Source organism: Spermophilus citellus (genome assembly GCF_964194105.1).
Source record: "Spermophilus citellus genome assembly, chromosome: 6".
Classification (NCBI taxonomy): domain Eukaryota; kingdom Metazoa; phylum Chordata; class Mammalia; order Rodentia; family Sciuridae; genus Spermophilus; species Spermophilus citellus.
In genome coordinates, this window is record NC_138187.1 from 131,235,078 (window position 1) to 131,261,445 (window position 26,368).

General features: G+C 39.8%; 2 protein-coding genes across 2 annotated transcripts in view; both read left to right on the forward strand.

Annotated features, from left to right (window-relative positions):
- Positions 1–26,368, forward strand: part of LOC308651302 (complement factor H-like) — a gene marked incomplete at its 5' end in the record, with an annotated part of 122,863 nt that overhangs the window by 65,065 nt on the left and 31,430 nt on the right. The window contains 1 exon segment of the mRNA XM_081298220.1: positions 12,902–13,078. Within this exon segment, the coding sequence (XP_081154346.1) occupies positions 12,902–12,993 (92 nt within the window). The 3' untranslated portion in view covers positions 12,994–13,078.
- LOC308651303 (sperm motility kinase Z-like) lies at positions 18,830–20,630 on the forward strand (the record flags this gene model as incomplete). Its single annotated transcript, XM_081298221.1, has 2 exons — positions 18,830–19,930; positions 20,553–20,630. The coding sequence occupies 2 exons, from the start codon at positions 18,830–18,832 to the stop codon at positions 20,628–20,630; spliced, it is 1,179 nt and encodes a 392-aa protein (XP_081154347.1).

Sequence of the window (26,368 nt, forward strand, 5' to 3'; positions counted from 1 at the left end):
TGACAGTCTTGAATATACTGCACACATGTAACAATAGTTCTAATTTGAAAATGTCTTCAAAATATGAGCATTCTGGCCCTTCACCGACCCAGTGGGCTATAATGCTCAAATTTTCAGAAGACAATCTTTCCTAGGAATTTTAACACAAAACATACAAAACTGGTTTACTAATTCTACTTTTGTCATACACTGGCAACCTCTTTAATATCTAGAAAGACTAGATGTAGATTAGGAGGACTCATTTGTCCTTTATATACATTATGTACACAGCAAAGTAAAACAAAACCCATAGACAACTCTTGGCTCTCGGTAAGCACACTGGCACTGTGCTCCCCAGGACCAGCACACAACTGAACAATTCAACAGGGGTTTGGCTATTGCACCCCCCCAAAAAGAAACCATTTCATAAGAATTTTAACAAAAGAAATTTACAAAATGTGTCATATATTTTACCACTTCTACTTTTAACATATATCAGGCACTTTAGAACATCTAGAAAACCTAGATACTTAAAAAAAAAGTATTTAGCATTTTCAAGTATATATATACACTAATGAGGAGGAATAAAACGCACACGCAAAAACAATGGCACAGGACCTCCTTCTCATGGTCAGTCTTCTCCATGTCCAACAACCCACTGAACAAACATGGACAAGTGTCGCTCCTAGAGGTGGTCTAACACATTCATTTCAAAGTCACTTCCAGAAGGCATTTCTGATTTTTTTCAAACAAATGGACATTTACAAGAAGTTATTTTCTAACTCTATCATACCTCAGGCATCCTCTTTACATTTAGAATGTCCAGATGCAGCACAAGACAGGTTGGGGGCAAGTTGAGAGCAGCTTTTGCATATTATATACACATGCCTTTTACAAAGGGCCAGGAAATCTCCCCAAAGGGTGGCGGGGTTTCCAACTGGGTAGATGCGGCTTGTGACTCGACTCTACCCTTTCTCTCTTTGGTAGAAGGACACCAACCGCCCGAGGCCGCTAACCCTTCCACCCTTCCTCCTCTCTGGGGCTTCGCTCACCTTCCAGGACGGTCCGGTCTTCGTTGGCGGAGACAAGGTGCGGTCTCCGGAGCCGGCACTGAGCGCTCACCGAGGGCCCTGGTCTGTGCGGCTCCGCCGTCCAACGCGTGGCCGAGCTTTCAGGTGTCCATCCTCCTTCTTGGGACCTTGAAGCCCCTGCCGGCCTCCGCGGACGGCCGCCCTACTCCTCGCGGTGGCGGCTTCAGCTGGGACGGGCGGGATTGAACTCGGAGACCCCGCAGCCCTCGGGGTTGGGATCCGACAGTCCCTGCCGCCATCAGGACATCCATCCTGGGTGGCAGGCTCACCGGTCCTGCACAGCCAGGGCCAGACAGTGGGCACTGGTAGCAGGAGCTCGGGGATCTGCAGGAGAGGCCCCTTCTTGTCCTCAGGCCCCAACTCACCCGCCGGCCTGGGGCCAGGGACCCCAGAGGGCCCCGAGGAGCAGGCTGCAGGCACTCCCATTTCTCACCACCGCAAATTAACATTTTTAAGAGTAGAAGCTTCTTGAAAATGGTCTGTAATCAAACATAAAGGAAAGTGGAAAAATATTAATTAGAAGTTGTACAATATTTATTGTATGTGTGTATACATGAAGGCGATGGGGGGGATTCTTTATAACATATAACGGAATCATATTGCATGGAAAATATTAATACTATTTGGATATTAAAAGGACTAGGTTTTCTCTAAACAATCTCATGAAAGAGTACTTTTTCAAGAAAATACAAATAAACCTAACAATAAAATAAATAATAGCACTTAAATTTGTGTTAAATTATTTCATACATAAGAATAACTTACTAAAATATAATTATACCTCATTGACAAACATTTTAGCACATTAAAAACATCCCACTTCCCAACTGAAATTAGAAGAAAACTATTGTTTATTATAATCTTATCTATTTTGATATTAACATATTTCTAGTTGATTTCTCTGGTGACTGAAAGATATAATTTGACTTCACTAACGAAGACCTCACAGAACATAATCATCTGATTTCTGTGACTTTTCTTGTCCTGTAAACCTTGTAATTATGTTATAATAAGACATAATTCATTACTTAAATGGTTTATTTCTGATATGTTGCTCAATAAAATAAAATATTATTTATCCTATTTTTTTTTTATCACAAGTGAAACCTTGTGATTTTCCAGAAATAAAACATGGAAGTCTATCTTATGAAGAAAGATATAGACCATACTTTCCTGTACCTATGGGAAAACAATATCTCTATCAATGTGATGACAATTTTGTGTCTCCTTCAAAATCATACTGGGGTTTCATTCCTTGCACAAAAGAAGGGTGGCTGCCAGAAGTACCATGCATCAGTAAGTAAATGTCTTTACAATGATACATGTGTCTTTCAATGAGGGAAGAAAGAAGCACATATGTATTTACAGTTAAGTCTTGCATGACAAATTAGGGCCAAGGGAAAAATTGTGTGCACAAAAAGACCCAATTAGTTTTTTTCTTTTATAAGAAGCTCTTCATAAAAATCACACAAAAACCAAAGATACAAGAAAACCTGTATCATTTATACACGTTTTAGTTACAAAACTAAAGATGAATTCAATGTTATTGATTTTTATTTTTTAGTAAACATTTGGTTAGTTTTGGGTTTTTCTTAATTGCACATTTTTTGGGTGCTTATGCATTCTCTAAATATTATAAAGGTAATATTTAGTCAGATATTTTGTTCAAATTAATGTTTTCACTTTTATCACTTTATGCTCCTTAGGACAATGCATTTTCAATTAATTATGTGGAAAATGGATATTACCCATGTGGAACAAGACATTTACTGCATGAATCTGTTAAAGTTGACTGTTATCCTGGCCATAGTCTTTCAAATGGTCAAAACACAGCTACATGTACAGAGAATGAATGGCTGGTCCCCTCCTCTTAAATGCATTCGGATTAGTAAGTAAAATGCTCTGATATATACTCATGATTTTTTAAAGACCCATCTTCATTAAACTGGGGCAAAATATTTATAACAATTTGTTTTCATGTTTCAACTGTGTAAAAGTGGAAATCAAAATTCACTGATAAGTATGTAGCAAAATAAGTGCACCTTAGTAAACAGTATTCAAGAATATAGTAAAGAATTGGAATACAGGGGCTGGGGCTGTAGCTCAGTAGTGGCGCACCTGCCTTATGTGTGTGAAGTGCTGGGTTCGATCCTTAGCACCATATAAAGATATATAAATAAAGGTATTGTGTCTATCTACAACCAAAAAATTTTTTTTAAAAATTTGAATACAATATTTTTTGGTTTAATTAAGTCATATGCATATACATTGAAATTAATCATTTGACTCAAAATTATTATAAAATTATGATATAAATAAAAGATAAATACAATGAGAGTAAAAGATGTCAGTCAAGAAGTGATGGGACATTTTTGCAGTTCTGCCCTTTGTCTCTGAGTATTTCTGGGACATGTAACAGAAAGGGGTCTTCTGGGACATTGTACATATTTGGTTTTAGGTTTTCTGTAGTGCTTGTACTAATATACATTCTGGTCAATGCCCCAAAGAAAACCTGACCGACCCCCGCCCCAGCTCCCGCCGCTATCCTGCCGGGCGACCCCTGGCGCCCAGCTCAGCGCTGTGTGTGTTCCTACATCAGTGCACTCTGTCTTGTTTACTGCTGTGCGTGCGGGTCCTCCACCTTGGTTCTAAGTGTAGTAGAAAAACTAAGGGCCTCCTTAAAGATGTCTACGTTCTCATTCGTGGAATATGAAATACGTTACTTTAAATGATAAAACGGACTTTAGAGATGTTACTGTGACCTTGAACTAAGGAGAGTATTCTGGATCATGTGGGTGAAATCAAGATAATGTGTGGAAAGAAAGAGAGAAGGAGGGAGAGAAAGAGAAGGAGCTATGTTACTGTGGAAAAGGGTCAGACAGAAGTTCAATGTTTCTGACTTTGAAAACGGAGGAAGGGGACATAAGCCAAACAAAGGGGAACGTCTCTGGAAATGGAAATGACAGGAAAATTGATTCTTCCCTCAACCTTCCAGAAAGGGATGCACCTCTTACAACATCTTAATCTTATCTTAGTATATACACGACATATTTTTGATATTTGGAATTTTAAGATAAAAACTTAGTGTTGTTTGAATTTATAATAGAATTCTTTTTACAGAAGCAATAAAATACAAATACATTATTTTTAAAAATGATTTTGCCTTGTCTAGCTGTTTTCCATTTTATTTTACTTTTGATATCACCTTGTTGATTTCTATAAAAATTCTGCTGGGATTTGATTGAGACTGAGTGTAATATGTACATAATTGGGAGATTCGTATCATAAAAATATTAATTCTTCCCTTTCATGAACATGATATGTCTATTTATTTATTTACATCTTCTTTAATCTGTTTAGTAATGTTTTTTAACTTTTAAAAGGTGGGTTGTGTACATAGATTGTTAAATATTTTCTTAGGTAGCAGGAGATTTTTAAAAATAATATTGCATATTATATTTATTTTTTCCAATTTTATTAAATCTCATAGGATTCCAATGTTTTTCTTGTATATTAGGATCTTATTAAATTTACCATTGGTTTTGCAGTATATATCCCTCTGATTACATTCTTAAAGCTTGTTGGTATAACTAATTATACTATAAATCTATGTATTCTTAGGTAATTTAGATAAGCTTCTAAAGGGTGTCTCCAGGGGAGTTTTGAACTTTCAATAGAAAATTATTAATCACTACATACTGTAACTCATGCTTATCTTGGTCAAGGTTTAACACTGGAATTCCTAACATCTTTGGAGATAACCACAGAAGATATTATTTCTCTATCAAAGAAATCCTGTCCTGACAGTTTATCTTCCTGTTTATTGGTCAACTTTTCTTAGTTAAAAATATCTCATTGTCATTCTTTTTCATGCATTTTTAATAATACGTATCGAATTGAAAAAGCAAAAAGAGAAGAGCTATTGGTATGTAGGTATTGCTTTCCAGAAACATTAGAGTTTTAATAAATATTTCCGAATAAATTTAACTATAAAATGTGTTACTACCTTTGATTGTCTACTCCATGAATATAATATGAATATGTACCTTATGTTTTGTTTTTCATTTGGAATGCCTCCCAAAGGCATGTGCGATAAATGCTTGATCCCTAGCTGATAGCACTATTAGGAGATGGTAGAAATTTCAGGAGGTGGAGCCTGGTTGGAAGAAGAAGACTACTGGCAGATGTGTCTTTGAAGAGTTTATTTTGTCTCCAGCCTCTGTCTCTGTCTCTGTCTCCCCTCCCACTTTCTCTGTTTCATCACAGGCCCATAGCAATGGAGGCAGCCACCATGGACTAAAACCTTGAAACTTTGAGCTAAAATAAATCTTTCCCACTTATGTTTTTTTTGGGGGGGGGCGGGGGGAGTATTTTGTCATCATGATGGAAAGCTGACTAACATATTTTGTTACTAAATTATAGGCTTTTCCATATAGTTTTATAAAGGTGGTATTTACCTGACATATACATTAGTTCGAATATTCCAAAGGCAGGTACCCTTGGCAAGCACTAAGCTTGTTAATAGTTGGTATGGAAGGCATAGTGACACTCTTATTCTGAATTGGACAGTCATCCACAAAATAAAGAATTCTCCATCCACAAAGATATCATCTACAGCATTGACAAGTCAATAAAGGACTGACAATAAATATTTGGGGTTTTTCAGCCACACATTTTTGTTGCTGTTGAATTCAACTGGCATTTTAGCATGAACGTTGTCTTAATGTAAAAATCATTAATGTAGCTGTATTCTAACAACCTTTATTCACAAAAAGAGACAGGGGCCAAAATTTAGTCTACTGGCAATTTTTTTCCCCCAAATCATGGTCCAGATGCATTGTAATACATGATAATATGACTAATTAGACATTCCACAGATATTTTTGTTTTCATCTAGGTTATTAGTTATATGGTGTTCTCAAGACCTGTTTTTGAACAATGACCTCATGTGTTTCAGGGAGTTAATATTTCCCACAATTCACTTCCCAAAATAAGTCCTGTCATACAAATAGCCTGTCAAAATGAAACAAACAAACAAACAAAAACAGACAATATTAAGTCTCTTCCAGGTGTTTACCTTCAAGGTACTATTAGCCTCTTTGTAAAGCACTATGTGCATCCATTCATTTGTTTCAACCCCCTGGTACCTATTCTATACCTTCACCTGCAAAAAAAAAAAAAAAAAAAAAAAAAAAAAAAAAAAAAAAAAAAAAAAAAAAACAAAACAAAACAGGGAGGATTTCTATAGGCAAAACAGCTATGATTTTGAATATTTGTAAATACTGTCATAAAGTTACTGTACATTCTTTTGATCTCAACTTTTCACATGGTATCAAGGCAATAGTAACTTTTCCTTTCTGCATTTCTTTTTGGTCAACAATATTCCCCCTCTGTTTCATTTAGCATTGATTTTTTTCTTTAGTTTCATGTCAGTGCATCCAAATGTAGGATCACTAGGTTCAGCAGAGAATTGAGTCATAAGATGGTAGCAATATCCATCTGGCTAATATTTCTCCTTGTGTTCCCCATTACATGGAGCAAGGGTGAATATATATAAGGTTACAAATCTCTCATCCACTCTGTAGAAAAGAAGTAGAAATCTTAATTCTAGTTTAAACAGTGGAAGAAGGAGCAATCCATGCCTTAACCTTTCTGAATTTCATCTGCAGCAACTAGAAATATTGCCATGATATCATATTTAGCAATTGATCCTTTCTCTAAACCTGAAAAGACAGCCTAGGTCCCAGCTATATAATCAGACAAAATAAAATTAAAAAGTCTTAGAAACAGTGAACATTTTTGAAATTCCAGGTATCATGCCTTACTTGTCTTCCCTATCTTTCCCAGGGTATTTCAAATATCTCTCCAATGGTGATTCTGTTTTACATCCATCAATGTTGAGATGTAACACACATTTACTCATGCAAACTATCCTTTTATTTTCTAAAATGCTACCTACTCTACACACACACACACACACACACACACACACACACACAAATTATTAAGTAGTAATATTCTCATTCCAATTTTTGTTCAGTCAACTACATTTTAGGTCATGAGGACTTTAGTTCATTACATATTATGCTTCTCAGTCCTCTGTTATATTGCACCTGCAGTAAAATAACTGCATTCCTTGATCAGATAATATACAATCCGTGGGTCTAATTTAAGTGCAGTCCTTAAATTGCAACCCTTACCTATCTACTCTGCACTATTGTAGAGAGATTTGTTTCAGTTACCAGATATGGAAATCCATATCCAAAATTACATTATGGCTAAAGCCATCTGAAATTGGAGGAAACCAAATTTTACCAGATTTCTTCCAAGGTAAGGAATAGATATATTTTATTACTTTTTTTTTGGTCTTGTAAATGAAAAAAATAACAGAGCCTAATAATATTTCTTGATTTGACATGAAATATTTTTATTCTTTTTAATTACGTATAACATTAGGATACATTTTGACATAATCACAAAAGCATGGAATATAATTTGCTCTAATTCAGTCCCCAGCACTTCTTTTCTCCTCTATTTCTGCCTCCCCTGCTCCCCTCTCTCTCTACTCCACTGATCTTTCTGTACTTTATCTATACTTCTTAAAAAATCGTGTGTTATGGATATACTTGGTGTTGTTATTCACTCTGCTATATTCATGCTATATTTTAATCCAATTCATTCCACTGTTCTTCCCTTTTCCCGTCCTTCCATCCTCCGCCTCCATCCCTTCCATCTACTCAACTGATCTTTCCTTTATTTTGATGAAATTCCTTCTCTCCTTCCCCCCCCCCCCTCTCTCTCTCTTTCTTTTTTATTTCCCCCTTATTTTGGATTAGCCTTCACATATTTGACCTTTGACTTTTGGGGACTGGCTTATTTTGCTTAGAAGGATAGTCTCCTGTTTCATCCATTTACTGGCAAATGCCACAATTTCATTCTTCTTTATGGCTGAGAAATACTCCACTGTGTATATATACCACATTTTCTTTATTCATTCACCTGTTGAAAGGCATCTAGGTTGGTTCCATAGCTTGTCTATTTGTGAATTATGTTGCTGTAAACATTGATGTGGCTGTATCTCTGTAGAATGCTGATTTTAAATCTTTGGATATATACCAAAGAGTAGGACAGCTGAGTCATATAGTGCTTCCATTCTTAGTGTTTTAAAGAATCTTCTTACTGTTTTCCAGAATAGCTGCACTATTTTGTGGTCCCACCAAAAATCTATGAGGATACCTTTTCCCCCACATCCGTGCTAGCATTTATTTTTAAATTTATTATTATTATTATTATTATTATTATTATTATTATTATTATTATTTGTATTGGGGATAGAACCCAGAAGTGCTTAACCACTGAGCAACTTCCCCAGACTTTTTTAATATTTCATTTTGAGGCAGGGTCTTGCTAAGTTGCTTAGGGCCTCACTAAGTTGCTGAGACTTTGAATTCCTGATTTTCCTGCCTCAGCCTCATAAGCTGCTAGGATGAGGCATGAGCCAATGCACCTGGAAGCACTTATTTTTCTTTGTATTCTTGATGATTGCCATTCTGACTAGAGAGAAATCTCAATGCAGCTTTGATTTGCAATTCCTTAATTGCTAGAGTTGGTGAAGTTTATTTTCTTATATTTGTTGACCATTTGTATTTCTTCTTTTGTGAAGTGTCTATTTAGTTCTTTTGGCCATTTATTGATTTTTTTTTAGTGTTAAGTTTTTTAAAAAAATCTTTGTATGTTCTGGATATTAATGCCCATCTGAGGAGCAGGTGACAAAGATCCCCCATTCTGTAGAATCTCTCTTCACACTCTTTGTTTCCATTGTTGTGCAGAAGCTTTTTCATTTGATGTCATCTGACTTACTGATTTTTTAATTTTACTTCTTACACGTTAAGAGTCTTTTAAAGGAAATTAGTTGCTGTACTGACATGTTGGACTGTTGGGCCTACACTTCCTTTTATCAGCTGCGGGGTTTCTGGTCTAAAAATTCCTAGGCTTTCAATCCACATTAAGTTGACTTTTGTGCAGCATGAGAGACAGGTTAAATTTCACTCTTCCACTATGCATTTTTAGTTTTCCCAGATCCTTTTGTTAAAAAGGCTATCTTTTCTATAACATATGTTTTGGGCATATTTGTCTATTGTCAGATAACTGTATTTATGTGAATTTGTCTCTGTGTCTTCTATTGGGTTCTACTGGTCTTCATGACTGTTTTGGTGCCAGTACCAAAACATGTGCCTTTGTTACTGTAGCTTTTCAGTGTAGTTTGCGTGATGTTATTTTGTTGCCTCCAGCTTTAACATGCTTTCAGTTGAAGTTAATAATCCCCTTTTCTTTATGTAAATGAAAAAGATGAGGACATTTTCTCTTTCTCTATATATTACACTTGATCCTAAAACTGTAAGTTATGATCTAGGTACATAATCCAGTCACCATCTTTCATTTCTATCAACAAAATTGGACAACTCTTTGGGATGTTATGTAACTAGCAGACAAATTCCTCTTTATGAATATTTTTCATATAATAAAATAGACACAAATCAAGGGAGATATTGGGCAAGAGCATAGCATAAAGTGATGACAGACTTAAATAGTATTTGATTTTAGTTTTAATTTAAACATTTTATTTATGTTTGACCCTTTGATTTCTGTTTTTCATACAGAAAAACTTTCATGTTCTCAACCACCTGACATAGACTATGGAAGAATTAGTCCATCTAAATCTTCAGAAGAAAGGAAAGAAGCAATTGAATCCAGACAGTATGCACATGGCACTAAATTGAATTATAGTTGTGAAGATGGTTTCATAACCTCTGAAGAAGGTGAGATAACATGCTACATGGGCAAATGGAGTCCTCCACCTCAGTGTGTAGGTGAGGACTGCATGAAAACTCGAATTCTGATTTGAGAATACAAATATTTAAATAATTGAGAGTACAAATAATTGAATATAATATGCTTTTGTCAAAGTCAGGGTATAGAATAATATAGATTATCATATGTATATAATCATTTAAATATTTTACCATTAAAATACTATTGCGTTATTGAATCAATCCTATTTTTATTAATTTTATTGGATAATTACAGAGTCACTTTTTAATTTGGCATTTCTTTTTTAAAGTATACAACATGTAGTAAGTTTAAATTTCTGTAAGTTGTAGTGTTTGCTTTGCAAACAAGATTTTAAATATTTTAAAAATGTTTTTCTTACAGTGTTCCTTCTGATGTCTTACAATACTTGATAAATCCATCTCATCAATTTATTTAATGTTATTTTAAAAAAAATATTTATTTTTTAGGTGTAGATGGACACAACACAATGCCTTTAATTTTACGTGGTGCTGAGGATTGAACTCGGGTCCTGCCCTTTCGAGGCGAATGCTCTACCGCTGAGCCACAATCCCAGCCCCAATTCAATGTTATTAATTCTGAGTATGTTTCTGTTTATTACTCATGGTTGATTAGAGAAGATCTGGTGATCTCTTAAAAGCATCAACATTTTTTATTTCAATTTCTTGCTCATGTATTTACATGTTTATGAGATGGACATACATGAGAAAGGTGGACTTAAGAAGCCTTTATGCACATTCTCTGTGACTTCATAATAGCTTATTTATTATTATTTCTTTTCAAAAACCGTGAAGTATCAAAATTGACCTATACAATTGAATTTATGAGTTGTGAAACATGGATTCATTCTTTCATTATTTTATTTTTTAGGACTTCCTTGTGAACCTCCACCTTCCATTCCTAATGGTGTTGTGTCTCATGAGTTAGACAGTTACCCATATGAACAAGAAGTTATTTACAATAGTTTTGAAGGTTTTGGAATTGATGGACCTGCATTTATAAAATGTTTAGGAGGAAAATGGTCTTCCCCACCAGAATGCATAAGTATAGTGTATTTAATTTTATTATATGTGTGATAGATTCCCTCATTCAAAGTATAAGTGGTACAAATAAGAAAGTAAGCTGTAATTCTAGAATTTTACAAGGTACCTGAAGTTTCTTGAGTCTGGCAGAGAATTATAGCCTAGTAATTAAAAAAAAATTGAAAATATGAGGCAAATTGCTTCACTTTCACATCATTTTCTGTGAACATTTAGCATCCTCTAATGTCCATTCTCAGAATTCTTATCTCTCTCTGTTTCTAGAGAAACTGTCCCTTATTCATCCAACTCATGCTCAGTTTATCACCAATCTCACTACAAAATACATATTTCATAAAACTTTGATCTAAATTGCAAGTAATTCACATTTGCAGAAGCCCAAAGTAGAAATACATAATACATGTGGCAAGTGTGGGCAAAAAATAATTTGAATGTAAAAATCTGACCTAAAGCATTAGAACTACTAATATTTCTTCAAGCATCATACCTATCTTATATGTTTGATAAATTTAGAACACTTCAATTAAAATCAGAACATCATATTTTGCAAAGTTGTCAGAAGTATATTAAACATTATTCATTGGTTCTATAGGTAGCTTAAGTATTATTTTAGAATATTACTATTAAATATTACATATATTATAATTTACTGAACAATACATATTTTTTTTCTTTCAAGAACAGATTGTTTTAATTTACCCAACTTTGATGATGCCACGCTTTCAGGAGAGAGGAAAGAATCATATAAGTCAGGAGATCAAGTGACTTACAGATGTCCAAAATTTTACCAAGTGGATGGGTCCAATACTATAATATGTATTAATGGCAAATGGATAGGAAAGCCAATGTGCAAAGGTATGTTGATGGCATTATAAATTTATGTATAGTGTCTTATGAAATATTAAATTTTCTATAACATTCTTAAAAATGAGTATAGGTTAATTTTCAGGCCAAAACAAAGTAAGTTTAAAGTTAGAAATAAAAAGTTGGAATTAAATATATAGTGGTTAAGCTCACAGCCCAATGGTTCTCAGAATGTGGTCCCTAGACCAACAGCATAAAATTTTTGAACAGATTTTATGAATTCGAATGAAAATTCCTGAGCTCATCTTAGACCTACTGGAAAAAATAATCTTGAGGTGTGACCTTGAAATTATTCATCAAGTTCCCCAAAGGATTTTACATACTCCTCAATTTGGGAACCATTGCTATAGTCTTTTATTACTATCCATGCACCTAAAATTCTCTGAGGAATTACACAGTTTATCATAGTATCCAAAAGCATTTATAAATAAATTTAAAAAGCTATGTTTCTATAAATAAAGTTGTACTTTTCTGTTACTTTCCCATATCTTTAGTTTTTTAATTGATAATCTTCTTTTTTTAAAGTTTTACTTAACTTTTTTTTGCTTTATTGGTGCATTACAGTTGTACATAACATCTTTGAACTGTGTTTTAAGAATAACAAATTATTCTTCAAACTGTGTTCTTAATTCTTGACTTATTCTCTAAAGAGATACCTCTTTCAGTTTTTAAGAGGCTAAAATGTTAATTAATGAGCAAAATAATTGTATACCAAAGAGTGATGCTATATAATCTTGTTACTTTTGTTGCATTTTAAAATTCATGTTACACTTATGGAACTTGTAATATTTGTTGTCCTCAACCCAAGGGGAAATATTTCATTCTCAGTGGTTTCAACTGTTCTAGCAAAGGATAGAGAACATATCTAAAGGCATGAAAGGTTAGCTCTGCCAAAAAAATGTTGCTACATCTTCTTTTCCTTGTATTACATGTAAATTTATTAAAAATCAGAAAAGTTCTTCATGACAAAGTATCTATTATTTTTAATCCTGCTTAAAATGTATTCGGAATCTGATTCATTGATTAGCTACTCAAAATGAACACTGGGTGGAGATACTTTCTTTTCTTTCTATTCAGATATTTCCTGTGTGAATCCACCTAAAGTGGAAAATGCTAATATAATATCAAAACAGATGCTTAAGTATCCATCTCGTGAGAGAGTACGTTAAGAATGTATCAAACCTTTTGAAATATTTGGGGAAGTAGAAGTGATGTGTCTAAATGGAATTTGGACAGAGCCACCTCAGTGCAAAGGTAGAAGATCATATTTCCTAACTTTTCTTTACTGGAGGACATAATGTGAGTAAAATATGTTGATAAAAATAAAGTCAAGTCATTCTTATGGATTATATTTTCCAAATGCAAATAATGTGATATTTCTAAAGATTTATTATTTGGCAAAATGAACTAAGAAATATAGTATAACTTTTTCAAAACACATTTAAGCAGATTAATAGAACAGTTACAATCTGAGAAAATTCCTCATCTTAAATGTTAAAACACTCAGTACATTTTGACAACTCCAAGACATATCCACTTTGAGAAACAAAAAATAGGTCATTGAAAACTGATCATAGAGTATAAATATACATTTGGGCATCTTCAGTATATAGAGTATATTTGAAAATATGTGACTGAGTCTAGCCAGGGAATCACTATATTTTAAAAATAACTCTGGATATTTGGTCATCAGCATTCTAATATTTAAAATTCAGGAAATGAATAATGGAGATATTATATCATCCTTTTCCATTTTAAAAAATTAATTTTTCCTAATGTATTTTCTATTACTTTAATTTGAATCTACCTTTGGCTAATGGTGAAGTCAGTTTTATGTAAACCACAGAATTAGGTCTCATTTATGAATCTATCTTGCTCTTTCACCTAGTATATTTAGATCATTTATATTTTAAAAAGGTAGCAGAATACAACAGTCACTAATATGCCATTATGTAATAATGTGAGTATGTAACAGTTGTGATTCTGCAATCTGTATTTGGGGTAAAAATGGGAGTTCAAAACCCAATTGAGTCTAATGTATGAAAGATGATATATCATGAGCTCTGGAATGTTTTGAACAATCAATAAAAAAAAATAAAATAAAATAAAAAATAAATAAATAAATATTGGGCTTTTTGTTTCTTGTTTTATTTGTTTATTTTCTCTATTTCTCATTCTTGTTTCTTTTCAGGGAACATATTAAAAGAATTTCATTTTGATTTATCTTCCTGTTTTTGAGTGTATCTCTATGATAGCTTCCCCCACCACCTTTCTTTTTAAAATTGTTGCTTTAGGAATTGCAATATATACATAATATATTTGCAACTTACCACTCTACTATAGTAATGGCACTTTATTTTCGGTCAAAACATGGGAACCTTACTTCCATTTAAATCCATTTACTCTTTAGTATTTCCTGTTCATACACTAAACATTGTTCACACATTGAACATTCCTGTTCATACATGGAACATTGAACATTTGGTAAAATGCTATAATTTTTTTCAAGCATCAAACATAAATTAACAAAATGAGGAGAAAAAATTCTACTATATTAGACAGTCTTTGTTTTAGCAATTACAAGAGCGAGAAAATGACAATGTAATTGATAAAAGGAAGAATATCTAATAGAATAGATTTTTTTCCTCCTTACTCTGTTCATTTGTTTGATAGCTCAATTATCCTTTCCCCTCTTTCTGGGCCTCCAACATTTTCTTTTCCTCTAAAAGTCTCTGAAGTTTGATTGATTCATTGATTGATTTTCAGTCTATTTTTACACTGGATAATTTATGTTGTTATATCTTGAAGTGCATGGATTTATCCTTTGGACATCCTCAAACGGTTCAGTCTGTCCAGTGAGACATTTTGTTTTGTGTTTAACTTGTTATATTTATCTGTTCTAAACCCTACTGAGCTTTTAAGAAACATTGACTATCAATATATTTATCACATCAGTATTCTCTTTTATTATCTTTCTTGTTGACTGTTTATTTAGCTGTGCAGAAGGTTTTCAATTTAATATATCAACTTTGTCAATTTTTGCTTTTGTTTCTTGGGCTTTTGTGGTTCTATCCAGAAAATTGTTGCTTGAACCAGTTTCTTAATTCTCCATATTTTCTTCTAGTAGTTTTAGAGTTTTCAGGTTTTACATTTAAGCCTGTGTACATTTTGAATTTAATTTTGTACATGGAAAGAGGAGTCAAGATTCAATCATCTGTATGTGGATATCCATTTTTAGCATCATTTATTGAAGAGGTGGTCCTTTATCCAGTGTTTTCTTTTTTGGAAACTTTTTTGGAAACTTTGTTAGGAATCAGCAGATATAGATGCATGGATATATCTATATGTATGTATGTATCTATCTATAAATACACATATTTATGGAGAGAGAGAGAGAGAGAGAGAGAGAGAGAGAGAGAGAGAGAGAGGGAGGGAGGGAGGAGGGGGGGGAGAGGGAATGAGAGTGTGTCTGTATTCTGTACCATTAGTCATTGCATCTGTTCTTATGCAAATACTATCTCTTTTGGTTGCTATGGTACTGAAGTATGTCTTGAAACCAGTTATTGTGATTCTTACAACCTTTGTGTATTTATTTTTTTCTCAAGATTTCATTAGCTCTTCAGGGTCTTTTGTGCTTCCATATGAATTTTAGAATTTTCTTCTGTAGTTCTGTGATGAATATCATTCATATTTTAATGGGAATGGCTTTTAATCTGTAAATTGCTTAAGGTATTATTGCTGAAGGAATATATGTTTAAAGTATTATTACTAACACTAATTCTTCCAATCCATGAGCATGGGGAGTTTCTTATTTATTTTTTATCTTCTTCAATTTCTTTAATCAGTGTGTGGTAGATGTCTTTTGTTCTTTGCGATTTTGTTTGCTTGTTGTAAAGATTCATGAATGGGATTGTTTTTATTATTTGGTTCTCAGCACATTCATTATTGGTATATAAAACTCTCACTAATTTTTGTATATTGATTTTGTATCTTGCTACCTTAATGACTTTATCCATTCTAATAGTCTTTTGGTGGAGTCTTTGGGTTTTTCTATATATTTAAACATATCATCTGCAGAAACAAATAATTTGACTTCTCTCCTTCCAATTTGTATGCCCTTTATGTCCTTATTTCGCTGTTCTGACTAAAATTTCTAGTACTCTACTGAATAAGAGCAGGGAGAATAGATACCCTTGTTCCTGATCCTAGAGGAAATGTTTTCAACTTTTCTCATTTCAGTATATTGCCTGTGGCTATGTCTTGTATGGCCTTTATGATGCTGAGGTACGATCTTCCCAAACCTTATTTGCTCAGGACTTTTATCAGGAAGTCATGCTGAAATTTTTCAAATGAATTTTCCATATCTACTAATCGCATGATTTTTATCCTTCCTTCTATTAATGGGATGTATTATGCTTATTGATCTGAATATGTTGAACCATCCTTGCATCTCTGGGATGGAACCAATTTGATTGTGGTGAATAATCTTTATGATTCTCTGTTGAATCACATTCAGATTTGCTCATATTTTATTGAGAAATTTTACATCGATGTCCACCAGTGTTATTAGTCTACAGTTTCTTTTATCTTGTATTCTTGTTGCTATGGTACTAGGGTAATGCTAGCCTCAGAGATGGGTTGGAATGATTCTCTTTCAAATCTTTGCAACAAATTTAAAAGAAATGGAATTAGTTCTTTAAAGATTTCGAAAAAATAATCAGTAAAAGCGTCTAGTCATGGGCTTTCCTCAACTTTTTATTACCGATTCAATCTCATTCACTCTCTTTTGGACTGCATGTTTTCATGGTTTAATTTTGGCAGAACGTATGTGTCTAATAATTTATAAATTTCTTCTAGGTTCTCTAATTTATTAGCATACATTTTCTCATAGTAATCCCTAATGACTCTTTGTATTTCTGAGGTATTGGTTGTAATGTCTTTTATTTTTTTTTCATCTCTTTTTTGTTTGAGTCATCTTTTTCTCAGTCTTATTAAAGTTGTGTTCATTGTTCTTACCTTTTATGATAACCGACTTGTTTCATTAGTCTTTTCTATTGCTTATGCATGTGACACCCTCTCTATCTTATACATTTTATAACTGAAAATTTATCGCATTTGACCAATATTTCTTTTCTCTCTCTCTTTTTTTTTTGTGAGGCTGGAGGTGAAAACCAGGGCTGGTGCATGCAAGGCAAGAACTCTACCAACTGAGCTATATCTCTAGCCTTTTGACCAATATTTTAATTAAAGAAAAACCAGCCAGTCATGGTAGTGCACTCTTGTAATCCCAGAAACATGGGATCCTGAGGCAGGATGATCACAGGTTTAAGGCAAGTCTCAATAATTTAGTGAGACCTTGTCTCAAAATAATAATAATAAAAGAAAGGAATGCAGATGTAGTTCAGGGATAAAGTGTCCTTGGGTTCAATTTCCAGTCCAAAAAAAGAAAAACAAAATCAGCCATGATACCATAATGGTTTTACACTCTAAAATGCCAAGCTCTTAATATGATAAATGATCTTAAGAATTGGTAATAAAATATAATTATCACACATTAACCACCTAATTCTTACATAATTTACTATTTTAACTTTATTTTAATCTATATGTTATTCATACAGAATTTGTTCAGCAAGAGTTTTCAGGAAGAATTTTCTGAAATATTAAAAACATTCTACTTGAAAACCCCAAAGTCTTGGTAAAAGACTCATTTCTAACTTAGTATTATACTCATTTATTTTTTTCAGATGCATGTGTAATATCAGAAAAAATCATGGAAGATACCACATAACCTTAAGGTGGAAAGGATAGTAAAAGCTTTATGCTTCATCAGAGGACACAGTTGAATGTGTGTGTAAATATGAATATTCTCCATCAACGTGATGTCAATCATTTTGTACAAGGTGCATTTCGTACAAGGTGTATCGATGGTCACCTGGAATATTCTTTTTGTATTAAGAGCTACTCTTAATCTCATTAAAATGTGCACTTAAACTATCATAACTGTTACTATATAACTATGGAAAAAATGATTGGCAGAAAATGCAATAAAATCTGTAAAAACTATAATTGTGCTTAGAGGTAGGATTGACTTGTTTAATTCCTTTAAAGAGACAGTCTCTAAATTATGGTGGTTTAATTTGTGATTTTTTTTTTTTTTACTTTACAGTAGTATGAAAGTGATATGTATTCAGCAGAAATTATACTTTAATCTGTTTCTGCGACTAGAAGTACATGGTAGACAACTTTTATGGTATTGAGTAACAGCAGTTAACAGCATCCAATTGGCCTTGTGATCAACAAAGTGAGCAATCACTATACTACAGGGTACTGTTCTGCTAAGCTATGATATATGATAGGTTGGTATATTAAATGCATGTTAAACTTAAAATAATTTTAATTTATCATGAGCTAATCAGGATGTAACATTCTAAATTGAGTATCAGCATTTATATTATATTGTACAATTTTTAAACCTTTAATATACTCAGTTTTGAACTTTGAGAATAAGTCATTTTGAATGACAATAATGCCTAAAAACCAAGGTGATCATGTGGAGAAATATAAACACCTTATTGGTAATGATCTCAAGGTCAAATAATTCTTTAATGAGTTTTTTTGTTGTAGATTTCTTTTTTCTGTTTTTAAAATTTCAGTAACAACATCTTGAAGTGTAATTTTATATCTTTGCATCAGACAGCACTATTTAGTTAAAATCACTTTGTCTTGTTTACTGCTGTGCGTGCGGGTCCTCCACCTTGGTTCTAAGTGTAGTAGAAAAACTAAGGGCCTCCTTAAAGATGTCTACGTTCTCATTCGTGGAATATGAAATACGTTACTTTAAATGATAAAATGGACTTTAGAGATGTTACTGTGACCTTGAACTAAGGAGAGTATTCTGGATCATGTGGGTGAAATCAAGATAATGTGTGGAAAGAAAGAGAGAAGGAGGGAGAGAAAGAGTAAGAGCTATGTTACTGTTGAAAAGGGTCAGACAGAAGTTCAATGTTTCTGACTTTGAAAACGGAGGAAGGGGACATAAGCCAAACAAAGGGGAAAGTCTCTGGCACGGTGAGGCTGGCCCGCCACATCCTGACAGGGGCGGAGGTGGCAGTGAAAACCGTGTGCAAGGGTAAGATGGACCCGGCCTTCCTTCAGGCCGAGGTGGCCATCATGAGGGCCATGGAGCACCCCAGCGTGGTGCAGCTGTTCCAGGTGATGGAGACCGATGACCGCGTGTACCTGGTGATGGAGTACGCTGGTTGGGGCCAGCTGCTGCAGTACATCCCAGAGGGGGTGGGCCTGCCAGAGCGGGAGGCGCAGGGATTGTTCGAGCAGGTGGCCAGCGCCCTGCGCGCGTGCCACGCCCAGGGCATCGCGCACAGGGACGTGAAGGCGGAGAACATCCTGCTGGACCCGCGAGGCCTTGTCAAGCTGTGCGACTTCGGCCTGGGCTGCCAGTTCAGGCGGGGAGAGCTGCTGGAAGCAGTGTGCGGCAGGGTCACCCACTGGGCCCCGGAGATGTTCCTCGAGCAGCCATACCACGGGCCCACGGTGGACGTGTGGAGCCTGGGTGTGGTCCTCTACTTGATGCTGACGGGGCACCTGCCCTTTGAAGGGGACACCCTCGAGGAGCTGAGGGACCAGGTGCTGCACCGCTCCTACGTCTTAGGGTCCCACGTGTCCCTCCACGCTCAGGACCTGCTGGCGGAGATGCTGACCCTGGACCCCATGGAGAGGCCCAGCATGGCCGATGTCACGAGGCACTCGTGGCTGAAATGGGCTTGGTGGCCTTTTGTGATTGATGCCAGGAAGTCCCGCCGCTGCTTCTGCCCAGATCCCTCCACAGTGAAGGTCATGCTTGACCTGGGTTTCCACCTCACTGACACCTGGACATCCCTGAAGGGCCGAAAGTTTGTCGAAGCCATGGCGACATACCTCCTGCTCAGGCATCAGCACACGCAGGGGGTGGGCCTCACGGTCCAGAGGAGGTCTGTGCACTCGGGGCTCCAGCCCAGGTCCTCTGTGGGTTCTCTCCCAGCCACCCTGCCCCGCCAGAGGAGCGCCAGCAAGCCCACCTCTCCCTCCAGGCAGGTCGTGCCAGCTGTACAGCAGCCGCGTGGGGAGCACCTGTGGCCCCAGCAGAGGCAGAGGGGCAGCAAGGGAGGCAGTCTGCCTGCCCTGGCCCTCCCCAGCCTGCAGGCCCAGAGCCCAGCTGCCCCTGGCAGGGCCCCGCAGCAGGACCTTGCCGCCCTGCCTCCTGGCCCTGGGTCTGGAGGCCACAGGTCACAGGTGGAGGGCAGCATTAGCCCCCAGGGAGTGTCACCAGGAGAGCAGGCCCTCCCCAGGCAGCAAGCCCAAGGAGGGACAGCGGGCTCCTCCCAGGAAGGCACCAAGGCCTGGCGGAGGGTGGCCAGGAGGATCCTCACCTGCTTCACACGAATGTGCTGTTGCTGCGTGGCTGCCCCCAGGACAGGACCCAGGCAGGAAAACGGGGTGGCTCGGACCCCAGAAGGGTGGGCACGCAGATGGCCAAACAAACTGGTTCCTGAGATGGTGGCCAGTTGAGATGGAGGTGAAGCCAAGCAGGTGGGTGGGTGCAGCCTGATGCGGCCCTTGCGCCATCCCTGATGGCCTTCACCAGGACATAACCCGCTGTCCCTGGGTGGGTACCAAGAAGGGGGCGTGATGCGCTCACGCTCAGGCCAGTCCCTGTCTTTCCCCTCAGGCAGCTGGCAAGGATCTGATCAGCATGGCGCAGGTGCTCCATAGAGGCGTGCCACCTGCAGGCACCTCCTTCCTATGAGTTCCAGTCCAGAGGGCCTGCTGGGGACAGGATGCCTGGAGACAAGTGCTCTCCCACCAACCCCCTCCCTGGTCTGCAAGAAAGACTGGGGAATCCTTTTCCCAGGACTCCCCTCCCCCCGCCGTGCTCTCCTCTGTCCCCTGTTTCTGGCATGGCAGACATGGCTGGTTCTTAATAAATTTCTCTTCCTCACAGATCTCCTCACTTGGATGCTTTCAGGGGGACCAGGGAGATTTGTCTGGGTTGCATCCTGCTCTGAGTTGGGGCTGGGCCACCATCCGTTTGAGCGAAGGGGTGGTTTTGTAGTACTGGGAATAGAGCAAGGCAAGAGAGGGACTCCTGGGTCCTGTGGAGGTCCCCTGGGCAAACAAGGACTCTCAAGTGCTTGGGAAGGTGGGAGGCTCCTGAGCTGCCTGGGGGCCAGCAATGCAGACCCTGTGGGGCACCTTCTGACCCTGCTGGTCCCTGATGAAGAGAGTGGAGAAGGGGAGGTGCCCTGGACAAAACATGCGCCCAGAGATCATGTCCTCAGTGACCTATCTCCTCCTGCTGGGCACACGTCCTAATATCTCTACCATTTACCCCTAGCCCACCAAGATACACAATCACCAATGTCTCCATCCATTCCTGAACTCACAGCGCCTTTGATCCATTCACCTACCCCAGGACTCCAACACAGAGCACTGCTCCCCTGAGGTTCAAGCCTTCAAGGCATGAGCTCTCTGGGGACTGGGGAGAGTCAGAGCAGAACAGGAGGGGTGTAGACTTTTTTTTTTTTTTTTGCTTAGAATGTGGATTCAAGGCCGACCATGGGGTCAGAAGACTCAATTCAGATCCGTTCTCTTCCACTGACCCTCTGAGTTACTTGGACATGTCATGGAACTGTGCAAGCCTTAGAGTTCTTGTTTATTCCAGAGGCCTTATTGAGCACCTACTGTGTGTGTGTGTGTGGGGGGGGGGTGTTCACTCATGCTTGTCTTTGGGATTCGCCCCAGGATCCCCCCGCCCATGAAAGCATATTTGTGCCCTATGACAAAAACAGGACCCGCACTTTAGCCTCATGAACAGTGAAGCACAGACACGAGGCGGATCATAGGAGAGAGCGTGACACCTCCAAGGGTCTGTGTATATCTCCTCCTGCTTTCCTTCTCCCTGAAAGGAGTCTCCAGAAACAGAGGGTCAATATCTATATCCTCCAACCTTGAGCACATTCTCAAGTTCTTACCTCCAAATAACCCCTTGAGTGATGGATCCACTAGCATTCTTATAATCTATTTGTGAGTTCAGAGCCCTTTATGATCCTATCTTCTGCTCAAGGCCTAATCTCTGAGCTCACCTGCATGGGGACCAAGTCTTTAACACATGGGCTTAATGAGGACATGTAAGATCCAAAACATAACATTGTGCCCACAGCTCCCAGAACTGTTGTCTGTGAGACAATGTGAATTGCATTTCATTAATCTCCAAGAGTTCCTGTAGTCAATAGTTCCAATATGGCTCAAACATCCAAGTTCAAAGTCTTCTCTTAAGACTCAAGGATAAATATTTGATGTGAACCACTGTAAAAATCAAACCAACAGTTGCACATTCCCAAGACACACACACAGGATAAATGTCCCCATTACCAAAGGAAAGGAGTAGGGAAATGACAAAGAGGAATGATTCAAAGCAAGACCAGATCCTTCCAGGGCAAACATCAATTCCTGTAGGTCCATATTCAACATCTATGTCACAGTGTGGTATGATGTGAGCACCAAAAGGCTTGTGCAAAAACTCAACTGAAAGTGGATCAAGGACCTAAGCAATGGACCAGAGACCCTGCCATAACTAGAAGAAAAAGTTGGCCCAACGCTGTATCATCTTGGCTTTAGGAGTCAAGAAGACTCCTGGAGTGTAAGAAGTAAAACCAAGAATCAATACATGGGATGATAGCAAACTAAAAAGCTTCTTCACAGCTTAGGAAACAAGAGTGTAAAGAGACATCCTACAGAAGGGGACATCTTTACCACCAGCACCTCAGATAGAGCATTACTCTCCAGTATATATAAAGAACTGAAAAAAACTTTAACACCAACAGAACAAAACAAAAACAATCAAGAAAAAAACCCACCCAAATAACTCAATCATTAAATGGGAAAAGGAACTGAAAAGGTATTTCACAGAAGAAGAAATACTATTGTTCAAAGGCTGTGAAAAAATGTTCAACATCCCTAGCAATTAGAGCAATGTAAATTAAAACTAACTCAAATTTTATCTCACTCTAGAGTTAGGCCATTATAAAAAATACGAATAACAACCAATATTGGCAAGGATGTAGGGGAAAGTTTCACTAAATACATTGCTGGTGGGACTGCAAATTGATGCAACAACTCTGTATGGAGATTCATAGAAAACTTGGAATGGAAAAACCATTTGACACAGCGATCCCACACCTTGGTTTATACCCAAAGGACTTAAAATCAGCCTACTACATTGATACAGCCACATCAATGTTTAGAGCAGCTCAGTTCACAAAAACTAAGCTATGGAACAAACCTAGGTGCCCTTCAACAGATGTATGGATAAAGAAACCGTGGCATATATACACAATGGCCTATTTTCAGCCTTAAGGAAGAAATTATGGCATTTTCTGGTACACTCGGGGAGCAGGCACAGACTCTAGATAGCTCCCCAATATCACATGTGCCCAATATCACTTGTGCCCATGCATTCACTCACACACGCTCACACACACACACACACACACACACACACACACACACACACACGCAGACACCATTATGAAGCCTGGTAAGATGGTGCCCACTTGAAATGCCTTCAAAGGTTGAGACTGAGGACTTGGGAGCACCATTTTGAAGTTCATCTGGGGAACAGTGTAGAGCTAAGGGGTCAAGTTCTTGTGTGGTATATTAGTCTCTGGTGTCCACAACTAGTTTGATGAAAAAAAAAAGAAGGTGGTAGTAGGAAAGCTGGGGAAAGGAGGAGGTAGAGTTGAGTTTACTCCTTCCTCCTCTCCACCTCTTGAGGACAAAGCAAGGAAGCCAAGTGAGGGAGAAGGAAGCTAGTTCTGTGCACACATCAAATCTCCTGGCCACCTGACCTTGGACTCATCAGACCCGGGGAAACCCAGAACTTGAACGCATGGATTTATTGTGATGAGCTAGCCTAAGATGGCGAGGGGCAGGAGTGTGACAGGGCAAGGCCTCTGGGCACACCTGTGTTTCTCTGTGCCACGGCAGGACCCATTTGTGGAGTCTAGGATTGGTGGCCTACAGGTGTGTCCTGGATCGCTTTGCATAGTTGAAACCACTGCCTTGGGGGTTTCAGGGTTCCTGGAGAGGGAGGTGTCTCAGAAATTCTGGGGGAAATGTGGACCAAGGCACGTTTGTTCTCAGCCCCGTTGGAGTGAAGAAGCTGGACCCGGGTGTCTTAGGGGACAGGGCATTGTGTGAGGTGCGGTGATGTGAGTGAAGGGCCACCACATTAGGACACCAACCTCTCTGAGGCGGCAGACAAAGGAGGGTGGAGGTGCTATGGACCGAAGGCCAAAGGAGCTGCGGGTGTTGGGACCAGACACACCAGGGCCATTGGAGCCCACTACAGGTTTTGGTAGGTGTGCGAGACACTGGGTGGGCAGGACGCACCTATCCTTGAGCTTGTGGACTTTGATCTTCGCATCATGACCAGTGCCAGGTCCTGGGGGCCAGAACCCCCAGGGAGAGGAGCACCATGGGCCAGGCAGGGCGCACAGGGCCATTTGTGGCCGTGACCTCACAAGGGGTGATTGTGAGGGCATTCCATGGGGCGTTATAAAAGGCAGGGGCGACAGCTGGGCTTCGTCCATTGTGCAGGAAGCTCCTGCTGGTGACCTGTTGGACTCTCAGCTATTCAGTGCATTTGGTGGTTGGTGGTTGGTGGTTTGGCGGTTCTGGTGAGTGTCTTTGTTCTTTGATTTGGGGTGTTGTTGTGTTGTTTTGTTGTTTTAGTCTTGCTTTGCTTGTTGTGTTATTTTACTGTAGTGTCCTCGGGTGGTGTGGCCGCTGATGGCGAGACATAGCGAGAGTCAGAGTAAGGTGCCCAGGAGCCCCCAGCGGGGCCTGGAGGCCAGCTCGTCCTCGGAGGATGCCCTGACGGGCCAGTATGAGGTGCTGAGGTGCATCGGGCAGGGCAACTTTGGCACGGTGAGGCTGGCCCGCCACATCCTGACAGGGGCGGAGGTGGCAGTGAAAACCGTGCGCAAGGGCGAGCTGGACCCGGCCTTCCTTCAGGCCGAGGTGGCCATCATGAAGACCGTTGAACACCCCAGTGTGGTGCAGCTCTTCCAGGTGATGGAGACCGATGACCGCGTGTACATGGTCATGGAATACGCTGGTTGGGGCCACCTGCTGCAGTACATCCCCGAGGGGGTGGGCCTGCCAGAGCGGGAGGCGCAGGGACTGTTCGAGCAGGTGGCCAGCGCCCTGCGCGCGTGCCACGCCCAGGGCATCGCGCACAGGGACGTGAAGGCAGAGAACATCCTGCTGGACGCGCGAGGCCTCGTCAAGCTGTGTGACTTCGGCCTGGGCTGCCAGTTCAGGCGGGGAGAGCTGCTGGACACGGTGTGCGGCACGGTCACCCACTGGGCCCCGGAGATGTTCCTGGAACAGCCATACTACGGGCCCGCGGTGGACGTGTGGAGCCTGGGTGTGGTCCTGTATATGATGCTGACGGGGCACCTGCCCTTTGAAGGGGACACCCTGGAGGAGCTGAGGGACCAGGTGCTGCACCGCTCCTACGTCTTACCATCCCACGTGTCCTTCCAAGCTGAGGACCTGCTGGCGGACATGCTTACCTTGGACCCCATGGATAGGCCCACCATGGCCGATGTCACCAGGCACTCGTGGCTGAAATGGGGTCAGTGGCCTTTTATCATCGCTGCTAGGAAGTCCCGCCGCCGCTTCCGCCCAGATCCCTCCACAGTGAAGGTCATGCTTGACCTGGGTTTCCACCTCACTGACACCTGGATGTCCCTGAAGGGCCGAAAGTATGACGAAGCCATGGCGACATACCTCCTGCTCAAGCACCAGCACTCGCAGGGGGTGGGCTTCACGGTCCAGAGGAGGTCTGTGCACTCGGGGCTCCAGCCCAGGTCCTCTGCGGGTTCTCTCCCAGCCACCCTGCCCCGCCAGAGGAGTGCCAGCAAGCCCACCTCTCACTCCAGGCGGGTCGTGCCAGCTGTACAGCAGCCGCGTGGGGAGCACCTATGGCCCCGGCAGAGGCAGAGGGGCAGCAAGGGAGGCAGCCTGCCTGCCCTGGCCCTCCCCAGCCTGCAGGCCCAGAGCCCAGCTGCCCCTGGCAGGGCCCCGCAGCAGGACCTTGCCACCCTGCCTCCTGGCCCTGGGTCTGGAGGCCACAGGTCACAGGTGGAGGGCAGCATTAGCCCCCAGGGAGTGTCACCAGGAGAGCAGGCCCTCCCCAGGCAGCAAGCCCAAGGAGGGACAGCGGGCTCCTCCCAGGAAGGCACCAAGGCCTGGCGGAGGGTGGCCAGGAGGATCCTCACCTGCCTCACACGAATGTGCTGTTGCTGCGTGGCTGCCCCCAGGACAGGACCCAGGCAGGAAAACGGGGTGGCTCGGACCCCAGAAGGGCGGACACGCAGATTGCGAAACAAAGTTGTTCCTGAGATGGTGGCCAGTTGAGATGGAGGCGCAGCCAAGCAGGTGAGTGGGTGCAGCCTGATGCGGCCCTTGCGCCATCCC